Raw genomic sequence first — 16244 nt, forward strand, 5'->3', positions numbered from 1 at the left:
ATGTTTGTGTTGGGGGAAGAAAAAGTTATTCTTCATTTGACAGTTACAAGCATGGTTTTGCTGTTTTTAAATTGCATGCAATGTTCTTTGTTTATTTGTCTGTTTTGTTTTGTTTTGTTGTTTTTGAGACAGGGTTTCTCTGTGTAACAGCACTGGCTGTCCTGGAACTCACTTTTGGACCACACTGGCCTTGAACTCACAGAGATCTATCTATGATAGAGCGCTGGGATAAAAAAGGCATGCAGTGCTCTTTGCAGTTTAGACCTTTGCTGCTTTGGCACTGTTTGAAGTACACTAAAGTCCCACAATAATTGCTCATTCACAGTCACACCACAGCTTTGCCCAGCAACACTCCTCTGTGGATTGGTGTGGGTGGGGGAGCTTTCACACTGGGAGCCCTGGGGAGTTTCAGGAGTTTTTGGTTTTTTTTGTTTAGGTCATTGAAGGGCATAGAGGGAAAAAAAATTCCAAAATTCCATTTCCTTGTTGGCAAGCTTTGGCCCACATTTTTAAGTGGCTAAAAGCAAGTGTTGAATTTTCATGTTGCTCAAATGAATCGCCAAGTCTGTAGGTTTGTGGATGGATCTCAAATCAAAAGTGGGCAGGACCCTGTGTTGATTTTGTAAGGCTGGAGAAGGGGGCAGTCTGGCTGCAATAGTGATGTTGCTGTGGACTTGTGTGAGGGGACAGAAGGAAGTGTCTAATATCCTGAGACAATCCCATGGCATATACAGTCATACTAACCACAGAACTATGGCTTATGGTCCAGTTCCCACACAGCCCTTGGTTCTGTTTTCCCATCATGTGGTTCTAGCGTGCACTCTAGGTTCATTTCAGCTCTTTATACAAATCTACTTCTATTTCTTCCTAAAATACTTCAAAGAAAGCTGTGTTAGAAACATCTTCAGCTGGGCGGTGGTGGCATACGCTTTTAATCCCAGCACTTGGGAGGCAGAGCCAGGCGGATCTCTGTGAGTTCAAGGCCAGCCTGGTCTACAGAGTGAGATCCAGGACAGCCACCAAAACTACACAGAGAAACCCTATCTTGAAAAACCAAAAAAAAAAAAAAAAATCTTCAGATTAAAATCACCATTCCATAAATAGATTAAAAAAAAAAAAAAAAACCCTTGATATGGAATACACTGTGAAGATGTGTCTTTGCCAAGGTGCCTTCTGATTGATTTAATAAAGAGCTGAATGGCCAATAGCTAGGCAGGAAGAGGTTAAGCGGCACTTCCAGGGACAGAAAGGACTCTAGGAAGAAGAAAGGCAGAGACCAGGAGATTGGAACAAGCAGGAAGAGAGGTAACAGCCATGAGCCACATGGCATCACATAGATGAACAGAAATGGGTTAATTTAAGTTACAAGAACTAGTTAGAAACAAACCTAAGCTATAGGCTGAGCTTTCATAATTAAAAGAAGTCTTTGTGTCATTATTTGGGAGCTGGGGGGACAGAGAAAGACTGGCTACAAACCCTTGTTCTAGAAATTAGGCTGAATTCACATTACCTTGGTTCGGTCTATTGCATGAGGCTCAACAACATTTATCATTCCTAAGGCTTCACAAACTGGAAGGAATATGTAGAAATATACGCTTATAGTCACTAATGACAGGTTTTTGGTTTTTGGTTGGTTTTTTGTTTGTTTGTTTGGTTTGGTTTTTTGAGGGGCTTTTTTTTGTCTTTTTGTTTTTTGAGATAGGGTTTCTCTATGTATTCCTGGCTATCCTAGAACTTGTTTTGTAGACAAGGTGGCCTTGAACTCAGAGATCTGCTTGCCTCTGCATCCCGAGAACTGGGCTTAAAGACATGCACCATTATGTGCAGCTTCTGGTGACAGTTTTGATGAGTATCCCTGGGTCATAGAAAAGGACTCTATAACAAGCACAAATCCTTTAAGAATGCAGAGTTTTGCTGGACTGGGAACCTCACTGAAAAGTTATCAACCCCAAACTAGCTCACAAACAGAAGGGTTTTATCTCTTTTAATGCTGTATTTTGCTCTTTGTCCTCTGTAGAAGGCCACTGTGGACTTTTAGTCACTGTGAAGGAGTTGTTATCTCTAACTGAGTCAAGTGTGTGGATCTCCTCTTCATAGGTTAGCTTAGCACTCTACCTTCATGGCTGGTCCTTGGTTCTCTTCCGTTTGTTTTCAATTGTGGAGAATGAGAACTACTTCTAGAATGAATACGTCTTGAGATGTCCTTCTAGTGTGCCCTAGAAAGTAAACGATTACAACTCTAAATTCCTGTTACATCTCAAATCTTCAGCACTTTCTCTTCTAAAGTATGAAGGGTTCTGTTCTGCTTTTCCCTGTTCCCCAGTGGTTGTGAGCATCAAGCAAGCTGGTCCCTTTAACACAAGGGACTTACTGTCTCAGGAGAAGCTGTCTTCTAGTCCAGCCAAAGGATGCTGAACACAGTCACACTTAACCTCTTACCCCTGACCTGACCTGCCTTATAGTCGTCAAATAGCTTTCATGGGGTTATGTTGTATTTAAGACAGGGTCTCACTATGTAGCCCTGGCTGGCCTGCCTCAATACATAGACCAGGCTGGCCTCCAACCCACAGAGGTTCACTTGCCTCTGCCTCCTGTCACTGGGACTAAAGGTGTGCACCACCACACCCAGCCAATATCTTTGATGTTATATGAAAAGATATTTAGTTTTATAACTTTAAAACATATTGGCTAGAAAAAGAATATTCTAGAAGCGAAGTGACTGATCATAAGTTTTACATTTCACTTTATAGTAAAAAGTTTTTTCTCTAGTTAAAACCTTCTCATTCACCAATCATTTCAAATCATACACCTAAAAATAAGTTTTCAATTTGTGTGAAATTCTATCCCAGAAGGAAAGCAGTATTTAGCTCCTGTCACCAATGGCTGTTGATTAAAGGGGCTGCTTTCAAGGAAAATCCATTTCAAATGGTTTCAGAGACCCTTATGGACAGCTTTTGTTACTCAGTGTTATGAGTTTGGGTGTGTAAGTGATCATAGATTAGAGCGTGTGGATTCTGGAGTTCTACACATCAGGCCAGCTCTTCCCAGGCCTGTCTGTGGTCTCTGGTGTCTTGGGGTTCTTCATTTAGCCCCTAGAAGCCTTGATTGCCCTATTTGTTAACAGACTGGTGTCCCTATCTCATAGGGCTAAGATTAAATGAGATAATGCTGTCCAGTACATATCCATGGCAACATGAAGACCCCCCACCACAAAGAAATAATAAACACTCCCGCCAACATCATTTCAACTTTAACAGAAACCATGGTGAGGTTCAGTTTCGAAGGATGCCTGCCTGTGTATAAGGTGTCTTGTTTTGGAAGGCATCATTCAGGCAAAGAAAAAGAATATTTGAACTATATTTGTTTCTCCACGATACATTGTGTGACATGGATTCATATCACCCCTGGGCATCTCAGCTTTATTCTCTGATTACACGAAAAGTCTAACACATCCATCTAAAATGGTTGCAACCAATTCCAGACAATCTGGGCAGGTTTGTTTGTTGGTTGGTTGGTTGGTTAGTTGGTTTGTTTGTTTGTTTTACTTTGTGTGTATGAGTGTTTTGAGCATACATGTGTCTGTACACCGTGTGCATGCCTGGTGCCCATGGAGGCCAGAAGAGGGCATCAGATCCCCTGAACCTGAAGTTACAGACCATTTTGAGCCACCATGTGGGTGCTGGGAATCGAACCCTGATCCTCTGCACGAACACGAGCTCGTCCCGCTGAGCCATCCTTCCACTACACTGTGTACAGCTCTCAGACGAGGCCAGCATACACATGAAGGTTGACTTCACCTTGCCACAAAACAGACCTCCTCCATTGCTCTGAATTCAGCAAAATGAAAGTCCTTTTAACAACAGCACAAATGGGACTTAGAGAGGCAGGTAGTGACTGTCTGAAATGTCAGATAGTCTCAAGCCAGCAGAAATGGCCTTCTGCTTACTTACTGAATAACAGTAAATCCAAGAATTTCAATAAGTCTACATGGGTCCTTTAGGATTAACAGTCAGAGCTTACTTCATCAGAAAATCCGGGCTTATGCTAGCCGCAAGAGAGGAAGGCCTCTCAGTTCAGCCACTCGGTTCTGATCATCCTGTGAAGAGCTTGGACATGCCAGAGCCCGACTCCCAAGACCACACAGGGGCTCACAATGTACTTGGTCATCTCCTTGTCCTTCCAGCTGCTACCAGCTAATGGTTCCCCTCACAGTGCTCCCCACCCCCCAGCAAGCGTGTTTTATCACAGCTTGCCACGTCTTTCATCGCTCTTGTTAGTATGTATAATAATTAAGAGAAGGTGGCGATCAGAACTTATCAGCTCCCACTCTCCATTAAAATTAACGATCCAAATAAAGAAAGAGACAGCTGAACTTTCTTTCAGACTCTTCTGCACCGGCCTCCTGCTCTGCAAAAGAGAAAGCATTTATCGGAACCTGAAGTAGTGAATGGTTCCAAACACTTTTAAAAGTCGTTGGCCGTGGAAATTGCTGTACTCTCTCTGTCTTCCTATTGACACCGTGGCCGTGCCTTCACAGACACATAGTTAATGTCCCCCAAAATCACCTATTACCACTCTCTTTGTTATATAGAATTTCTGTGTGTTACAGAAATTCTATATAACAAAGAGCACAGAAGATCTATGCGTGGATATGGTTACGTGGATAATTCCAACGATCAGGAAACCATTTGGGGGAAATGGAAAAAGGAGTTCATTGGCTAAAAACACTGAGCATACCTGTAGTCATCTTTTCAGATTTACTTACTGTATTTTATGTGTAAGACGTGTTCCGCTTGCATGTATGTATGTGCATCACATACATGTCTGGTGTTCACAAAAGTCAGAAGGTATCAGAAGGCCTGGAACCAAAGTTACTGATGGTAGCTGGCCACCTTGGGTGCTGGGAACTGAACCCAGGTCCTCTGCAAGGCAACAAGTGCTCTTAACTACTGAGCCATCTCTCCAGCCCTTGTTTTTAGTCTTCTTGGTCTGTAGACTTTAAAAGTGCCTTAATTTCCTAGAGGAGTTAAGAGACGACACATGAAGTCCCCACCGTGTTGATTAACCACTCAGAAAAGGTTAAGAACCTTCTCCCAAACCAGTCGCTTACAGGAACACTCGCTCAGGAAAGTGCCTGAGCCTCATGTGGCGTGGTCTTTTTCATCAGCCGTATGGGACATCAGGACTTCTAACTCATCTAGAATCCTCAGAACAGCACCACAATCCTGCAGCCCATGACCAGTCTAGGACACAGACCACGATTTCTAAGTAACTGGATCAATGTTTGGGTGTTTGTAATCTGAAGTATTAAAAAGTAGCTTTAATTTTTTTTATTACCTACTGGAGAAATGGTAGCAGTCTGCCCATATTTCTAATTTCTTCCTTTAAAGGAAACAGTGGGTGTGTTTAAGATGTCTAAATTTTCACCTCATTATTATAGTAGACATTTAGTTTGTAAAGTACTTTCAAGTTTATATCAACTTGACCACTGCCTGGGGACAGTCCTGCTAAATCACAGTGTGAAAATGTCCGTTTATGTCTTTGTTTTTGTAGACTGAGAATGTATAATCTGTAAACACAGACACACATACCCATACCCACAACTGTCTTAGCTTCTCAGCTTCCCGTCTCCTTCAAGACTTCCAGGGCTGCAGACCACATCCTTTGATCATAGATGAGAAATGGCCGAGCCATCTTTTCTTCTTCTGTGATGCCCATGTCACATGCCCACACAAATGCCTCCTGTGACCAGCTGGCACCCATGCTTTCAGGTCACTCAAACAAGGAAAGGCCTGGGCCTCACCTGTTCCTCTCACAGATGTGAATGACCACCTCATGGGGTGGGACGTGCAATCCCACACCTCAGCATCAGGTCTCTGATTGTTATGCCAGCAGACTGAGATAAGCCAGAGTCGGATGTCATGGGCTCCGGTCTCCTGAGGACCTGCTTTCCTGTTATTTTTCTGTTCGTGCTGGGGCTCCACAAGCAGAGAGCTCGAGGGTGGCTACCACCCCTGCCTCCAATGCCCTCTTTAAAGCCTATGTGAATGGAATAGTTGAATCACGGCAGCCCAGTTGCTTTGGGCTGTTCCGAAAGCCCTCTGTCCCTAGCTAAACTTTGTCTCTTTTACAGACGGTTAGCACCTTGGTGTTGGCTGAGTCGAGAACTTCTGGAATCTACAGCTGCAAGGCCTTCAATAAAATAGGGACTGTGGAAAGAAACATAAAATTTTACGTCACAGGTAAGCTATACTTGACTCCACCGACAGAGAGACTAGACGGCCTCAGTCTCTCTTCAGCCCTCTTTGCTTTTAACGCCCTTGGTGATTTTTTTTTTAACATTCCGTAGGTGCATCAAGCCATGAGCAAGCACCCCTATCCTTGCCCTCAGGAACAGAATTCCACAATAGCGTTGGCTTCTCCAAGGAGCCACTTCCCCAAATTCTCTCTCAGTCGTGTCTATGTCTCTTTCCTACACTGGATTCTAAATTTGGGGTCCTATATGCTCAGTTTTGGAACCCCTTCAGGACCTGCTCCTGAGTCTGGCACCTAGCTCACCCCCAGCCCTTATGATGTTAGAGGGTTGTGTTGTTGTTGTTGTGGTGGTGGTGGTGGTGGTGGTGGTGTTGATGGTGGTGGTGGTGGTGGTGGTGATGGTGGTGGTGGTGATGGTGATGATGGTGGTGGTGGTGGTGGTGTTGATGGTGGTGGTGGTGGTGGTGATGATGGTGTGGTGGCGGTGGTGATGGTGGTGGTGGTGGTGGTGGTGGTGGTGGTGGTGGTGGTGGTAGTTTTTTGGAGGAGGGGTTGTTGGGGTTTTTTTGTTTTGGGGGAGTTTTTGTTTTTGTTTTGGGGGATGGTTTTGGGGAGCTTTTTTTAACTTTGAAGTTCATAGTTGAAGTATAACTTTGGGGGACTGAGTCTCTCCTGTCGAAATCCCAAGCCAAGCTTTCTTCATCGTGATTAATGGGCTGTTTTTTCAGCATCTAGAGGTTTTTCATTTTAAACCTGATGGTCTCTGCAAATCTTAAAACCTGCAAGGTACATGAGTGGCCCTCCCTGTGTCCCTCCACGGGTTCAGGAAGGAAATAAGTAACTCAAAGTCTCCAAACAATTGCCTGGCTCTATGCTCCCCCAGTTTCTGAGGAAACCCAGGCAGTCTGCCAACCCTCTGGAAACTTCACACTGGAGCAGGCTGCTGACACTACCTAGAAGTCTCCAGAAAGAACTAAGCACGACTAATTTCATGAGACAGTTTGGGTTGTTCAGTGACAGGAGCCTGTGACCAGTGAGATGAACCCTAGAGAATTTGGGCCATGGAGACACCCTGAAGGTCATAGGTCAGACCTGGACAGTGCCCCTGCACTTCCTGGAGAGAGAATGCCACAGCAAAGGCCCCCTAGACCGAGGCCTGGTTCCTACCTTCCCACCTTACAGGGACAGAAAGGAGTGGATCCTTTGGGTCCACTCCCAGCAGGAAAAGCCTTTGCTGGGGAAGGATTCCTACAAAGATTTCACTCAAATTAGTCTGCAAGTAAATTCAGGCCCTTCGCACTAATTAAATACAAAGGTTTGCATTGTTCTTGTATTAGCTGGAAACAGGTTTTTACAATCTAAATCCATAGTCAAGGCATGTGTGGTTTGGAAGATGGGACAGGGCCCTCTGTTCTGAACTCTCAACACATCTGTGTTGAGCAGTCGACTAGCTGCAATGTTGATAGCACTCATTGAAGAGCAGCACGTGTCAACCTGATGTGTGAGCACAGACCCAGGTCTCCCAGGAAAAAGGAGGCCATGCATCAACTTGTGCATGTCCTAGAATTGCTATGTATCCACAGCAGTAATGTGCTGTCTGCATTTGTTCTTTGGTATCACCACTGTCCGACAGACAGAAGCCACGTTTATAACTTGAACTTTTTGGGGGCTGCAGAGATGGCTTAGTGGGTAAGAGGACTTGTGCTCTTGCAGGAGACTTGGGTTTGGTTCCCAGCACCACACCAGGCAGCACACAACTGCCTGAAACTCTACTTCTAGGTGATTCCATTTCCTCTTTTCTGGCCTCCATGGCAACTGCACATATATGTGCATATCCACAGACATATACACATAAAATAAAAAGAAAAGAAATCTTTAAAAAAAGATTTCTAGTGTTTACTTATTCTATAGAATAACGTTTTAGAGTCTGGGAGATGATGGTGTACGTCTTTAATCTCAGCACTTGGGAGACAGAGGCAGGCAGATCTCTGAGGTGGAGGCCAGGCTGGTCTACAGAGCAAGTTCCAGGACAGCCAGGGATAAACTGAGAAACCCTATCCCAAAACAAGCCCCATTAAAAAAAAAAAAAAGCCACAATAACAATTACTTTAGTTAAGTGTATCTAAATACTATATTATATTTTTAATATATAGTCAACATTTCGAGGATGGCCTTCCTGGTCATTTCCCTAAGACCTCACACAGATGTTTTACCACTGAGCTATGCCCACAGCCCCGTGTTCAAGGGAAAAACAAAGAACACAGACCCCCCCACACATACACACACACACACACACACACACACACACACACACACACACACACACGCACTCTCACCCCACTGCTCTGATTAAATTTTAATCAATTTAAAATAAGTGGTATAAAATTCAGCCAGTAGTCCAAAGTTGTGTGTGGCTGAAAGGGTTTATGTTGTACTGTTAGCTCTAAGCCTCTAATAAAGAAAACAGAGCGTGAGGAGCAGCAGGCTGGGGGAGGGGGGATGTGAACAGAGAGAGGGAGGAGGCTGGGCTCACCCCTGTGTGTTCAAAGCCAAAGGAGAGTGCCACTGGGGGCCACAGACTCTCCTTTAGCTACTGAAAAATCATTCCACAAAACTTTCCATACGTTCTGACTTCTTATGGACAACTGTACCTTCATGGGGACCTCAAGGCCAGGCTTGCCTCTCACTCCATCCCTGTGGGTGGGGGCCTGTACACATCCACGTCTGCTCCCCAACCCCATACACTTCCTGTATGCTGAGCACACTGATGAGTGACAAGGCTGAGGAGGCTCACCCTCTGGCCCAGGAAGAGACTGAGCTGGTGTAGAGGCACTTGGGAACCATCTGTCTTTTTCTGGGGGTGTCGAGACCCTCCCGCCACAAGGCCCTTGAACATTATCTAGAGTAGGTAGGCTCAGGGTAGGCACACTCCTTTGGCCCATAGATGTTTCACCAGGGAGGGACACTTCTGGTTTACACTGGAGTGCTTGTGCTGGAAGAGGCTGCTGAGTGGAGGGGAAAGACACGTCTACTGGGAGCTGACGGCACTTCTGAAAACCCAGCAACTTTAACTTAAGCCTGAAACAGCTCATAATCTGGGTTTTGTAGTCTAGGGTATGCCCGCTCCCTAGAACTCTCTTCTACCAGCCCTGGAAAGTGTATGTGCAGGTTGATGAGCTTGAACTGCTTACATTCACCATTAGCTTTTAGCTAATTATTATACTTTTCATATCAAATATTTGTTCCAAATATTTGTTTGTTTGTTTGTTTACCTATCTATTTTTGGTTTTTCAAGACAGGGTTTCTCTGTGGAACAGTCCTGGCTGTCCTGGAACTCACTCTGTAGACCAGGCTGGCCTCAAACTCACAGAGATCTGCCTGCCTCTTCCTCCCGAGTGCTGGGATTAAAAGCATGCACCTGGTTCTCGTTTTATTTATTTATTTTTTTTAAGATAGGGTCTCACTATGTATCCATGTCCAGGAACTCATATGTAAACCAGACTAGCCTAGAACTTACAGCAGTAACTTACACAATGACCTTGGTGGTGGAGCCCCCTCCCCCTAACATCATGGAGGTGGCCCTGAGTTCAGTCCCTAGGCTCCCCTACCCCTAAAGTGGCTGTGTAGACTTGAATGCTGTCAAGATCGATTTGGCGCTTTATTAGTTCTCTCTTGGATTCTCCCCCTCTTTTTATAACACAGCAACTTCCCCTTCCTCCGTGGGGAAGCAGCTAGCTATGGCCATCGGCATCCTTGGCCATGTCCCCTCCTAATTAAGGAAAGCTTTCCAGTAACCATCCGTGTTCCTTCAGGGAGTATTCCTGCTGGTTTTCAGTGGAAGGAAAATGTCCAGTGTTCCAAATGAGCTCACACTCACCGTTTTCAGTTTCTCTGTGGGGCCACCCCAGTCAGGGGACAATACCTGCCCGCCAGGGGCCTGTTTGTACATGGGTGTGTTCTGTCTACAAGAGGGTGCCTGTGTCTCCAGAGTGAGGCTGGCTTCTCTCCTGGTCCCCTCAGGAGATTGGGTGAGCCCCATCCAAATGAGGAGTGTTATTTGGTGGTGATGTCATTGTCTTAGGCAGGAATCTTTCTCTGTTCTCAGCAGAGTGGAAGAATAACCCTTTCTTGGATCCATTTTTATACTCAGGCTTAAAAAATAAATAAATAAATAATAAACTCTCTGGGTTTATTAAACAAAGATATTTGTCTACAGATTTCTGTGACTCAAAAGCAAATCCTGAAGGGGTTACATTGAGAAACAGAGCTGTCTGGCCTCACTCCCCAGAAAAAGGTGGTTGGTTTTTTTGTTTTTTTTTCAGTTGTTTGTTTATTTTTTGTTTGTTTCCTCTTCACCGGGTGAATTTTTCGTGCTTTTTTTTTTTTCTTTCTGGCACCCGGTGTGACTATGGGTGTGTGAGCCATCACCCAGGGTGAAACCGGAATGGCAATGTCTTATCTCCCTCATTTCCCAATGTCACTAAATGCATTTTATTTTGAGATTCCTGGTGGTGCTTGGCAAAGATAAACAAAATCTTCCACCAGGAAACCTGTGAGCTATTTCCACAGGAAGTTTCCAATCACTAAAGTAAATAGAGTCTCCGCGCATGACCTCAGTGGTGTGACCGGGATCCCTGGGTGCCAACCCACCAGGAAGAGTGCAGAGGAATGGAGAAGGGCTCTGGTCTTAGCGGATGGCCTGCGAGCAGCCTGTGTGCCGCCCTCTGTCTGTCCTCGGCCAATGTGTCCTTCTCACCTGGAAGGATGTAAAGCGATGCTGGCTGGAGGAGAGCAGCTGCTGGAGATACCTTACTGTTAGGTTAGAAATGACCATCGATGGCCGCAGGTCCTCTGCCACATCCTCTTTAAGAGCGTCCCCTCTGCTCCTTGCTCCTCAGCCACCACCACCTCCCAGGCTGCTGCTACCCCCTGCTTCCAGGTTTCAGATGAATACTTTGGCATTTCTTCAGACGAGACATTTTATAATACCGCCAAAGCCAGAAAAAAACAGAAAAACAAGCAACGTGAGATTTAGGAAAGAGCTGATATGATGTCTAATTTTGGACCATTGTCCCCTTAAGGTTTAAAGGCCTCTTTAGAGCTTTGTGTACGGAGGATAATAATAACAACAGACAACAGCTCTTTTCATCTTCAAAGCTCTTTGTAAAATGTTGGCCCAAATTCTTTGCTCAAATATAGATACATCACCAGTAACAAGCAATGGGAGAGTATTGAGACTACGTCAGTTCAGGGCCAGCAGCCATGATTTTTAAAACCCTGCAATGAATGTTCTGGAATGGCATGAAGGAGCCTATACCCCTAAACTCAAATGATGGTTCTGGAAGGACTCCTAAGAGGTGGGGTGCACAGGCTGGCGTGGAATGGGGAGGGCCTGGGGAAATGCAGAGAAAGGATGAGACCTGATACCGAACAGAATGGCTTCGGTTGACACCGTTACCTTCAAAACCATTTCTTATTGCTTCTGAGACTGTCTCCAGGAGCCCTGGCCCTCTTCAAACTTCCTATACAGCTGAGGATGGCCTTGAACTCATGGTCCTCCTGTCTGTACCTCCCAAGTGCTGGGATGACAGGCGTGCACTTCCACACCCCACTCCTCAGAATGATTTTTTTCTTTAGAATAAATATGACCTCCCTGCCTTGTGGTGCTGGGTATTAAACTCAGAAACTCATGCATACTAACTAGACAAATTCTATGCCGCTGAGATATGCTCCCAGCCCTAAATTTGACTTAAAACTATTGAACATGTTTGGAATCTGGAAACTGGTCTAGATTTGCCTACATTTTCAAAAGAAAACTTTTTGCCTTTTGTGTATGAGTACAACCATTCCCACTAGAGGAGCCTGAGTGGGGGAGAACCCTGGGTGACCCCTGGCCCCCTGGACTAGTTGAGAGGCTTGGGTCTCTATTCAGAAGCAGTAGGGAGGAAGCCACTTCGCGGTAAGGGCAGTCCCTGGAGGACTGGCTGACCGGCTCTGACTGACTCTGACCAGCCTTTCCATGCTCGGTTGAAAGGAGCTGCTGGGAACCAGCTTGACCGTACAGGGACCTTTGAGTTTTAGTACAAATTGCTCTTTGGCTATTTTATTATTTTACTCTCCTCAAATGTCAGCTTAACAGTACTGTATGTGATAAAGAGACGGGGAATGAGGTTCTTAATCCAAGTTAGGAAAACCATTTCACCATGAAAAGCAACTGTGGATAAAAAGGAAAAGGTTACCTTCCCCCAAACTGCCCTGGTTTTGCATTCCCTGCGTCACTTAGGATGGGCTCAACTCCATAGACTCTCCCTGCCTTGTCTGATCACTTCCTCTAACTCAGACACACAGAACCCTTGTCCTGGCTGATGCTTGTGCTCAGTGGATCTGCGGGGGAAATGAATAGTTCTTGCCATGTCTGAGTATCTTATTGGGAGACATTAGTCTGACGTTCTTCATTCTTATTTTATAGATGTACCAAATGGCTTTCACGTTTCCTTGGAAAAGATGCCAACAGAAGGAGAAGACCTGAAACTCTCCTGCACGGTCAACAAGTTCCTGTACAGAGACATTACCTGGATTCTGCTACGGACAGTAAATAACAGAACAATGCACCACAGCATCAGCAAGCAGAAAATGGCCACCACTCAAGAGTACTCCATCACTCTGAACCTTGTCATCAAGAATGTGTCCCTGGAAGACTCGGGCACCTATGCCTGCAGAGCCAGGAACATATACACAGGGGAAGAAACCCTTCGGAAGACAGAAGTTCTCATTAGAGGTGAGCACTGCAACAAAAGGGCCATTTTCTCTCGGATCTCCAAATTTAAAAGCAGGAGGAATGATTGTACCACACAAAGTAATGCCAAACATTAAAGGACTCACTGAAAAGTAACAGTTGTCTCCTATCATCTTGGTTTATTGTTACTGTTGCTAACTTTCAGGCCCAGAGGAGACACTCCTCTCAAAATGAGTTTGGACATGATAGTGTAATAAGGAGCCCCGTGCTCACTGGCCCAGGGTGCTCTCTGGGCGACCTGGTGTGTGTTTGGATGAAGACCCTTGTACCCTGCCTCCTCTATGCGTTCACTCTTCTGTCTTCTCCTGCCTGATAGACAGCAACCTGGGACTCGTCTTTTATTCCACTCTGATGCCAACCTCTTTTGATATTTTTTTTTTAAGTTGTGAAGCTGCACAAACTGAATAATTTAAGCAAACACTGGTTTCTGCCAAAGATGGACACAAATAAGTTCATTTTTCAGCACAGGATGAGTACAGTTGAATTTGAGTCTTTGTCGGGTGTCTACCTGGTTTTATTTTAACTGTTTCATTGGCTCTTGATTTGTAAATAGTACCTGGGTAACAAGTTATGATGCTTATTTATTTGAAAGTATTTTTTTTACATGAAGTATATTGATCGGAAACTGGGGCTTCTAAGATGGGTCCCAGGGGCACAAGATGTTGATGTAATTCCAAGAGCAAAGCTTTGTCCCAATGTGATTTATGAAGGTCTACCAAGGCAGCTCCACCCTCCTCTGTCCACTCCAGGTAATTACACCGCCGTTTCCTCAATAGGGAGTCCAGCAATCAGACACTGCTCCTCACTGCCCTGGACTAGACCGACAACCCCTGACAGCTGGGGAAGCACAGCAAGCTTTCATTCTGAATACTCATGGCCCCTGGGTACTGTTTTAAAGCCCTCATCATGCTTCGATGGCATTCAAAGGTGTCCACATCCACGTATCCAGGAAATATTGTGACTAGAGATTTCATGCAGTCTTCTAAATATCTATTAGAAAATCCACCCATTAAAAAAAGAAAAGGCCACTTTCTCTACATGCAAAAATGTTAATGGGATGTTTATGGGGGTTAAGAAATTGCAAAAGTATTAAAACTATTTAAATGTATGTCTTTTTTAAAAATCAAGAGCAATTACATTTTCAACTTGCATTTGAAGGAAAGGTACTTTTAATATGCATTGTTCTGTTTCCATGTATGATTGACCTTTGTATGTGAACTCTAGGGGTGGGGAAGCCAGCAATCATGACCAAAATAGCATGGCTCAGAAACACAGTGGCTGGGCAGTTCAGTGGGAGGTGACAATATGGCAACTCTTCAAGCTTGGGAACTCACCAGCCTGTTTCCTCCTTTAGGTAACAGACCGGGTCCCATGGCTAAACTTGTCTTCCGTGGGAATTGCTTTTGTCAAGTGTGAAAGAGTAAACAATAGCATTTCCCCCAAATGCCAGTTTTATGGAGCCCCAAATGCTGTGAAAACAATCGGTAGCCTGGAAGTTGTCAGCCCAGAGGAAAGAATAATCAATTGTGTCTTGAAGTCTTACCTATGGCTCTTTGGCCTGGTCTCTTTGTTCCTTCTGAGGCAATGTGTTCCTTCAGGAAACAAAACTCCAGCACCATTAAGAAAACTTCGGGGGCCCAGCTTTTAGGAAAGCTTAAAGAAAAAAAAAAGAAATGAAGGATTTAGGGTTTAGCCTTCTCGGAAAAGCTGTACTGAAGATGCAAAGCCTTCCAGTTTGTCCCCCAGGAGGGGGGACAGTATTCCAAGACACAATTTTAAGAATGCCATTCATTGTTTGTTGTATAATTAATCCTTCCAGAAAATTGTTCTAAGAAAAGAAACTATTGTATAGATTTTTTTTGTCCTTTGGGGGATGAAGAGAGATGAGGGTAAGAGAGAGAGAGAGAGAGAGAGAGAGAGAGAGAGAGAGAGAGAGAGAGAGAGAGAGAGAGAGCCTAGACATGAGACTAGCTGAAGTGTAGGGTGATGAGGCTGGTTCCTCTGCCCCTCCCGAAAGTGGAAAAAAGAAACATTTCTTTAGGGACCTAGGACCTTGCCAGCAATTCGAGTTCATACCTAAAAAGCACTCCTATAGGCAGTGGTCTCTGGCCACCAATACCCAGCAGAAATATTCTGTTAATTCAGATTATTTAGTAGAGGGGTCAGGTTTCTATCTCTACCAACTATGTATGGGTTTCATGTACCTTTCTTCCTTAAAATGTCAGAATACATTGTTACAAAGTACAAGGTAGAATTAACAAGATATGATTCTCAGGTTGAAAGGTCTTGCAGACAGTAGCCCAAATTGAAAAAACAGTTTTCATGGGTAAATCCTAATAGTGCATGCTTCAGAAGGGGTTTGAGGACCTTGTATTTAAATGGAGAGTTCTGTGTTAACTCTGCAGCTTTTCATGCTGCTTGTATGAAGTTTGTATTGTACAAATGGGCCCTTTGGGTGCTCTTTGCAACATTTTTTGTTAAAACATTCTCTTCTAAGTACATCGGTCAGGGAAACTCAAAACTTATTTGATGATATTTATAAACTGTAGCTATGAAAATAATTGATGTCTTATAGGCCCTGTATTCAAACTTCTTTTAAGACCTATGAGCAGTGATAGATTGTTTTGTCATAGTTGACACATTGGTAATAGTAAATGCGCTGAAGGAAGCTAAGTTAACTCAATGGACTGGGTCTAAGTTTTAGGTTCAATCTGGCAAAGTCAGCAGGGCACTGTTAAATGCTGCTTAGTCATGCCTTCTCTATTATCTTGTCTGTCTCCCTGGTGTTTTGTAAAAATGTCAACATTGTAATGAGCAGGCGTGCACAAGTTATCATATAGTGAAAGTTTTTATGGGCTGCATTTTCCGTGGAGAAAAGCTGACCGATTGCATAGGACTCGGGCACAGAAATGCAATAATGGTTCTGCCTGTGAGGTGAGCTAAGGGGAGACACTGAAAACCGGCGAGGACAAGAGCAGCTGTGACCATGCAGCCTGCTCAGGAAGAAGGTTTTTAATCAACCAGCACTTCCTCAATGCTCTTGCCTTCAGATTGCATTTTATGTCAAACAAGACTGATGATAAGCTATGAAAACCATGTCCCTTGAGAAACCTCCTCATGAATAGTAACCCTGGCACCTCAGTGCTCCTTCACCGTGTTATATGATGATATACTTCTTAACCTGGGCTTTCAA

The 16244-nt window shown here is 44.4% G+C and overlaps 1 protein-coding gene across 1 annotated transcript in view; it reads left to right on the forward strand.

Annotated features, from left to right (window-relative positions):
- Flt1 (fms related receptor tyrosine kinase 1) overlaps positions 1–16244 on the forward strand; it is a 175056-nt gene that overhangs the window by 76450 nt on the left and 82362 nt on the right. The window contains exons 12-13 of the mRNA XM_036172306.1: positions 6134–6242; positions 12725–13033. Coding sequence (XP_036028199.1) covers positions 6134–6242; positions 12725–13033 — 418 coding nt within the window. The remainder of the gene's footprint in view (positions 1–6133; positions 6243–12724; positions 13034–16244) is intronic.

Source organism: Onychomys torridus, chromosome 22 (assembly GCF_903995425.1).
Source record: "Onychomys torridus chromosome 22, mOncTor1.1, whole genome shotgun sequence".
Classification (NCBI taxonomy): Eukaryota; Metazoa; Chordata; class Mammalia; order Rodentia; family Cricetidae; genus Onychomys; species Onychomys torridus.